The sequence below is a fragment of the Corvus brachyrhynchos genome, unplaced genomic scaffold (genome assembly GCF_000691975.1).
Source record: "Corvus brachyrhynchos isolate BGI_N302 unplaced genomic scaffold, ASM69197v1 scaffold48, whole genome shotgun sequence".
NCBI classification, from domain to species: Eukaryota; Metazoa; Chordata; class Aves; order Passeriformes; family Corvidae; genus Corvus; species Corvus brachyrhynchos.
In genome coordinates this window covers 3,097,507-3,104,166 of record NW_008240027.1, presented here as the reverse complement: position 1 = coordinate 3,104,166, position 6,660 = coordinate 3,097,507, and the positions used below count along the sequence as shown (strand labels likewise).

General features: G+C 50.0%; 2 protein-coding genes across 2 annotated transcripts in view; one reads left to right on the top strand and one right to left on the bottom strand.

The window, feature by feature from the left end:
- The window catches only part of LRRC41 (leucine rich repeat containing 41), a gene marked incomplete at its 5' end in the record, with an annotated part of 7,658 nt that extends 1,249 nt beyond the window's left edge, over positions 1-6,409 (bottom strand). The window contains 7 exons of the mRNA XM_017743444.1: positions 756-831; positions 1,708-1,830; positions 2,306-2,404; positions 2,739-2,894; positions 3,771-4,016; positions 4,429-5,563; positions 6,323-6,409. Coding sequence (XP_017598933.1) covers positions 756-831; positions 1,708-1,830; positions 2,306-2,404; positions 2,739-2,894; positions 3,771-4,016; positions 4,429-5,563; positions 6,323-6,409 — 1,922 coding nt within the window. The remainder of the gene's footprint in view (positions 1-755; positions 832-1,707; positions 1,831-2,305; positions 2,405-2,738; positions 2,895-3,770; positions 4,017-4,428; positions 5,564-6,322) is intronic.
- A 98-nt stretch (positions 6,410-6,507) lies between these two features.
- Positions 6,508-6,660, top strand: part of LOC103621969 (cytochrome b-c1 complex subunit 6, mitochondrial) — a 1,906-nt gene continuing 1,753 nt past the window's right edge. The window contains exon 1 of the mRNA XM_008640854.2: positions 6,508-6,519. Coding sequence (XP_008639076.2) covers positions 6,508-6,519 — 12 coding nt within the window. The remainder of the gene's footprint in view (positions 6,520-6,660) is intronic.

Sequence of the window (6,660 nt, the reverse complement as noted above, 5' to 3'; positions counted from 1 at the left end):
GCATGTGTCAGGTCCTGGTATTTCTAAGAGATTAAAAGGTCAATTCCCATGCAGAGATGTGTAAGTAAGTATCAAGTTGCATGCTGGACTGAAATCTTGTCAGAGGAACAGTAACAATAAAGCTTCAAGCCTGCTGAAGGAGTGTGGCCGTGGTTACATAAATTGTCAAGCCTGTGTACTCTGAGCAGCCTGCCCCATTAGGATGTAAAGAAGGGGCAGAATCAAGCAAAGCAGTTGTTAGTATTGCAGAAATGCCACCCCCATGTGCTTCATGAAGGTTACTGCCTATCTGTACGGCCATTCAGGATCAAGAAGAGAGCAGCATTCTTAAGCCCAAAGATGAAGAAACTAATGCAGAGGCACTCTCAGGATCTGCCAGGAACAGTGACAGCATTCCCTTGCTATGAAGGGGCAGTGGGAACAGAGCTGTTCACACTGATGCCAAGAATAAAAGTATGTAGGCAAGTTAGTCCTAACTACAGCTCAGGGAAGGCCTGCAGGTGAATCCCAAGGAAGCAGCAAACCAAAGCTGCTTTAAAGATGGAGCCTGACTCCTTATAAAGGTGAAATGTCTCAGAGATCCTGGAGCTCCCTTGAGGTTGTATGTGCCCATTGCAGTATTCTCTAAGCTTTTCTTGGGCATACATTCCCTCAAGGAAGGAACAAAGCCATGCTCAGGTTCTCCTGCTGTCAGAGCCCAGTTCAGCTCTCTCCCTCCAATAACAAGAAATTCAGTGTTTAGAGCAGCAGAATACCTGACATCCAGCTGGCAGAGAGAAGAGGATGAATCTTCAGAGAAAATGTCTGCAAGGGCAACCAGCCTCTGATTCCCTGAAAGGGGAGAAACGCACCTATTAGATGCAAATAAGAAACTATCTTAAAATTTAAGTGGCCATAGGGCTGGGATTGTAGGGCAAAAAAGGAGTCTGTAAACATGTGATTGGAACACAAAGGGGCCACCTCTGCACCCTCAGTTTGTTCCCCTAGTGGCACCAAGTGAGTTCATCCCCCTGAGCAGTGTTTGAGGCAATGAAAGCATTTGCTGATAGGGCAGTTTGTTTCCCTAGAAAAATCCTGGTTTTGTTTGAGAAGTCCAGATGCAGCTTTTTTTTAGAAATTATGTGTATTCAGGTTATCCCAAGCTTTCCTGTTTTACTTCATTAAAAGAACAGGAACCAATACTCAGAATTTATCTGAAATTAATTTCTCAAACATTTCTACTTGGCCTGTGATCCAAAAAGCCTATCATTTCTGTAAGTTCAATTCCACTTCTTTTACACAAACTCCTTCTTTACTTGTTCTCATCCCTCCAGTGACTGCCAACAACTGTTAAGACACAAATTGCCCAAACTTGGGCAAAATCTGTGCCTCTGCATCAGAGGCAGTGCATCTGCTGCTGGATCTGTTCCTGTTACAGTCTGAAGCAGATCAGTGTTCAGTCAAATCTGGAGACCTGCTGGAACTTGCTTTTGCTGCAGAGAAGAGCAGCCATAATTCCTGCACACTACCTGGGCCCTTGGTACATTGCTGAATGCAACTGAAATTCTGCCTTTAAAAAAGGGATCCAGTGCTCCTTATTTTGTGAACTAAATCCACTCTGTTCCTACATGTGGTAAGTTCAGCACTCTCAATGGTCCTGACTCCAGCCCTGAAGTTCCCTCCAAGAGAGCTGCTCTGAGGCCCCACAGCAACACTCCCAGTACGCACCAAGGCGGTTCCCGGGCAGTTTGAGGCTCTTCAGCGACGAATTTCTTTTCACTGTATTGATTATTTCTGACAAAAACCCAGCAGTAGAGCTTTCAAACAGCCGGCAGAAGGAAAACGTGATTTCTGTGAAGAAATGCATTTACAGTACATATGAGTACTCCCTGTGCTTCATGATTCCATAATTACTTTCTGCAGACAGCTCCAGCCCCTAATCCACATGCAAAAGCAAAGCTCCCCCAGCAGTGGATTGCATGTAACAGCACTTCTGCAGAGAGCAGAGATCACACCCAGGCCAGTGGCTCTGCCAGCTCACCCAGTTAAAGGCTGATGGGCTCTGCAGGTTAAAAATCTTTGTTTTATAGCTGAGACTACGGATTCTTCCCTGCAGCATTTGCCAGCTGCCCAGCAGCTCCTCTGCTCCACTGGCACAAAGAACCAGGCACGTTCCCACTCTGACAACACCTGCAGATCTGCTCCAGGGACTGTGACATTTGGCTAAACCTTACACATCCCAAGATCCCCCCCTTAAATGTTAGCCACCCAAAAGCAGCCACCTGCAGGACCTTTCCAAGCAACAGCACCCAGGAGTTGGCTGTACCTTGCAGGCCGGGATCCTGAAGCAAAAGCAGAACTTCTCTCTGGTGCTCAGCCAGGTTCACATCATGAAAGCTCAGTTTCTTCAAATTTGGAGTACACTCTAAAACCAAAACAAATTCTCAGGTACTGCACATCCTTGGGATAAAAAGACCCTGACCCAGCTACCTGCTAACACCCAGAAACTGGCTTAGACTGTGGGTAATTTGTGCTGGATTGTGGATAATTAAAAAGGAACCATTATGCTGTACAGGATCATCCACATAGCACGGCATATGGGATGGCTGACACCCATTTCCTTTTCTTGGAGACTTCAATGATGTCCACACTGAAGAAATGGACCCAGTAAGCTGCCTTCATGCTAGAGGATGGAAGACCACAGCATGGAAGCCACACTGTGTGTGCCCAGTGATGCTGCCCATGGGTTAGCAGAGTACCTCTGAGCACCTCCAAAAGGAGCCCAAGCTCCTGGGGGCAGGGCAGTGTGGCACTGTCAAGGGACAGCTGCTGGAGGGACTTGGACGCCTTGAGCACTGGCAGGACGTGCAGAGGTTCCCTGGGGAATCGGATGTCCAGCACCTCCAGGCAGCTTTCTAAGGGAAGAAAAACAATGAAATAGTTTGCTCTGGAGTGCCTGTCTTCAGTGTAGCTGGTCGTAAAGCAAGCAGAAAGCCTGTATGCCCAACACCACTGTCCTTTAGGTTGGTAGAAATTGCCTATGCAACGTGCCCTGCCCTGAGAAGCTCTGGCAACTCAGACCTGGGGTGATGTCAGTCACTTATAGCTCATTCAGGATTCCTGCCAGACCACAGGGCCACCAATTTCTACTGTGCTCAACAGTGCTTGAGAAAAGCTCACCCTTGAATGCATAAACCAGTCAGTGTCTTCCCAGAGCACAGGTCTTTCCTGACCCCACTCCAAACTCGCTCAGGCTTTGCTCACTGCTTTTCTGGCAATTCAAGGGCTAATAAGGGTGATGGGAGACCTGTGAGCTGAGCACACACTGCTGTAGCTCCCAGGCTGTAATCCAAAGGCTTGGGCAGTGCTTTGCCATCCCCTGTGGTACTGTGATGATCAAAGGATGCTTTCCTTCTGCTTAAGGGTGTGTCTAAGGCTTACAGCCTCACAGTTAAGGGGACGGACAAAGTGGAAGCTCCCGATCAATTTACAGATCTGGTGGGATAGACTCCCATGGACAGTCACAGGTAGCAGGTTATGACTGGCCCTGTACAAAGCTGCTGTTGCAGCAGGCTGGGATACAGCAATAAAACATTTTCACCAAGATTCCGGCTCCACAGAACACCTCAGACTGGAAGTGACAAACTGTAACAACATCTAAATCAGAAAGGTGAGGCTGTAATTGCCTAATAACAAACCACCATAATAGTGTAGAGTGAAGCATGTACCAAGCCTTTACAGCTCTACCTGCCTGGCAAGTCCTGGCCATCTTTCAGAATGATGATTCCTACCTGGGATTTCTGCCTCGCTGCAGCTTGGACTCTCCTCTGGCCTGCTGCCCTCCAGATGGTTTTTGAGGTCGAAGCTGACCGAGAGCGTGTGGAGCTGGGGAAGGGCGCTCAGGACGCAGCGAACGAGCTCCATGCAAGGCATGTGGGAGAACATGTCGCTCACGCGCAGCACACGGAAGCGGCATTCCGGGTGGCGGGACAGGGCCCGGAGCCCAGAGAGGATGCAGGAGATGTTGGCATGCAGGCCTGGAACAGCATTTGTACAGAAAAGTATCAGCTGTGTGTGTACAGACACCGACACGCAGAGATGGGGCCGCAGTGATGGCAGCCCGAGTCTAAGGCTAAACTCACACACCGCTTTATCCACGCATCCTTAAGCTACACTGTGTGCGTGGGAGATGGAGATCTGGCTCTTCCCTCTGCCCGCTCTGAAGGGCGTTTAAGCACAAAGCCAGAGGCTGTTCTGGGGCAGAGGGATCCCCTTCTCTCCCTCAAGTCCTCACACTCATTAAACATCTCACCCAACACCTTTCTCAAGATGGGGCACCAATACTCCTAAAATTCCCCTTCCAGTGAAAATTAAACCAGGGTAAACCCGAGCAGTAAGCCAGACCATTAGAACAGCGCTGGAAGGAAACGCCCTATTCACAGCACTGACCATTGTAAGACAGAATGAGGTTTTCTAAAGACACCCAGGAGCTCAGCAGGTTACTCAGAGCCCGACATGTCTCCCCAGTCAAAGGAATGGAGAACAATTCCAGTGTGGAGACACTTCGGAAGCGGTGAGCAGCTTTCAGAGAAAAGATTCCAGCAGATCCTCCTCTTTTCTTACAGCCTGCATGGCTAGTGCATGGAGATCCTGGGGAGGAACTAGTCCAGTTCTCAGTGTTCTCTCCCTCTGTGGTCCTGCTTTTGTCCAGTAACCCTGAATTATCCTCTCTAGCAACAGTAAAAACAAAATCATACAGATCTTCTGGGTCAGCATAGCGTCCCCTGCTCCGTCTGAGGCAGCGACGTTTCCTCCCCACTGCAGGTTTCAGCCGTCTGCGTGTCTTTTGAGGAACAGGGTGACAGGACAGCTGCTCTGAGCTGGAACAAGGGGAAGATCCACCCCGAATGTTGGTGTGGTCACAGGGCACCTTGCTGCTTGTCTCCTCACACGCTGGGTTTTGCCAGCTGGGAGGACTTCTGGGGTCAGAGAGGACAGAGTTCATGTGAGCTTCAGCCTCTTCTGGGGATCCCTTCTGGTCCTCACCACTGCTCCCCTCCCGCTCAGCAGTACAGCCCCTCTCTGCTCCCTCCTGGGCTGACTCCTGGCTTTGGGCTTTGTCCTCCTCTCTGCAAAGGCCACACGGGCTGCCGTGATAGGCAAGGGCATTTCCTGAGCGCCAAAACCCAGCGCTCATGCTCAAGATGAGAACGAGAAGAACTGTGTCAGGAACAGGCCAGGAACACATGGACACCTGGCTGACAGAGCCGTGGTGGATCAGCCGGTGAAGGAGCAAAACCAGCGAGCGCCTCACAGACTGGTCGCAGGAGAGGAGGTGCTGGAACTTCAGAATCTGCAGGGAGCCAGCCAGGTTTTCAAGCACCTTGTGGTTGTGCTCGGCAGTGAGTTCCACGGCCCCCTGGAGCATGTTGCAGAGGGTGAGCTGGGAAACGTGCGGGGAGCTGTGGAGCAGTGGCGAAAAGTGACGGTCGTTGAGGCGCCAGTCAGAGGAAACGTCCAAGACACCGTGGAGGACGTTGGAGAAGAACGTTTCAAGGAACTTCTTCCTCCAGCAGGTTATGCTCTGCAATAGAACAACAGGGTGTAGGAACAGAAAGTCAGAATCCATTTTTCTCATTCTTTTAAAGTAAAATTATTGCTGTACGCTAACCTGGTGTCACCCCTCCTGTTAGCTCCACTGGGACCACCTCTCCAGTTCTCAGCATCCTTCCTCAGTGTATTCCTTGAAAACCTGAGTGAATCCCATTGCTCTCTTCATCCTCCTTCTGGCCTAATTTAAACACTCACTGGTTTGGAGCTGGGCCATTTTTTTTGCCTATTAAAAACCATGTCACCAGCAATTTTCTTCCAGAGCACCTATTTTCCCGGCTGTCATTAAGTTGTCTGTTAATAATTCTTTTAAGATGATGAAGCAATGAAGCTGCTTCATTTTTTCTACATAAAACCATTCTCCAAACTCAGTCTTCTTCATTTTTCTCATGCTTTCTAAGACATCAGCTTATTTTTTTTTGCCAGCATGGGTGTAAACATGATATAAGATACTGTTTTTATCCTCTGTTTCACTGATAATCTCTGAAGACAGATTTGCTCTTTTCACAAACTCACTGTGGGGAGATGAAGGGTGTGGCTGTGCACTACACTTCCTTCATGAACCACGTTTCACAAAATGTATTACCAGGATCACACCTCGGTCCAGAGCTCTACAAACACATAAACAGGCGCCAGGAATTGCTTGGAGGCAGCCAGAAACAAAACCTCATGGTAAAAAGGAGAAACAGGGCACCCGTGTCGAGCCCCTTCTCCCACCAGAGCGTTTCCTCACCTCCGAGTTGGGCGGCCTGGTTTTCATCACATCGTCCCACAGCTTGCGCCAGATGGGCTGTGTCGAGACGCCTGGGGGGAAGAAGCATCAACCGGGCGCTTTCACCCCTCTCCCTCTCCCAGTGTCCTGCTCCGGGGCTTGCTGGGGTGCCGGAGGCCCAGCCGCAGACCGTGCCCGGGTGTGGGATGCAGGGCGGTGTCCCTGGGACCCCTCTGCCTAAGGGCTGCCATTTCCAGCCTAGAGCAGCTCCTCTCTCCAGCTGAGGGTCCCTGGGGCTCCTTCCGCCAGGTTTGGAAGCATCTCCCCAGTTTCTCACCCCATCAGTTTGAGGGGCTCGT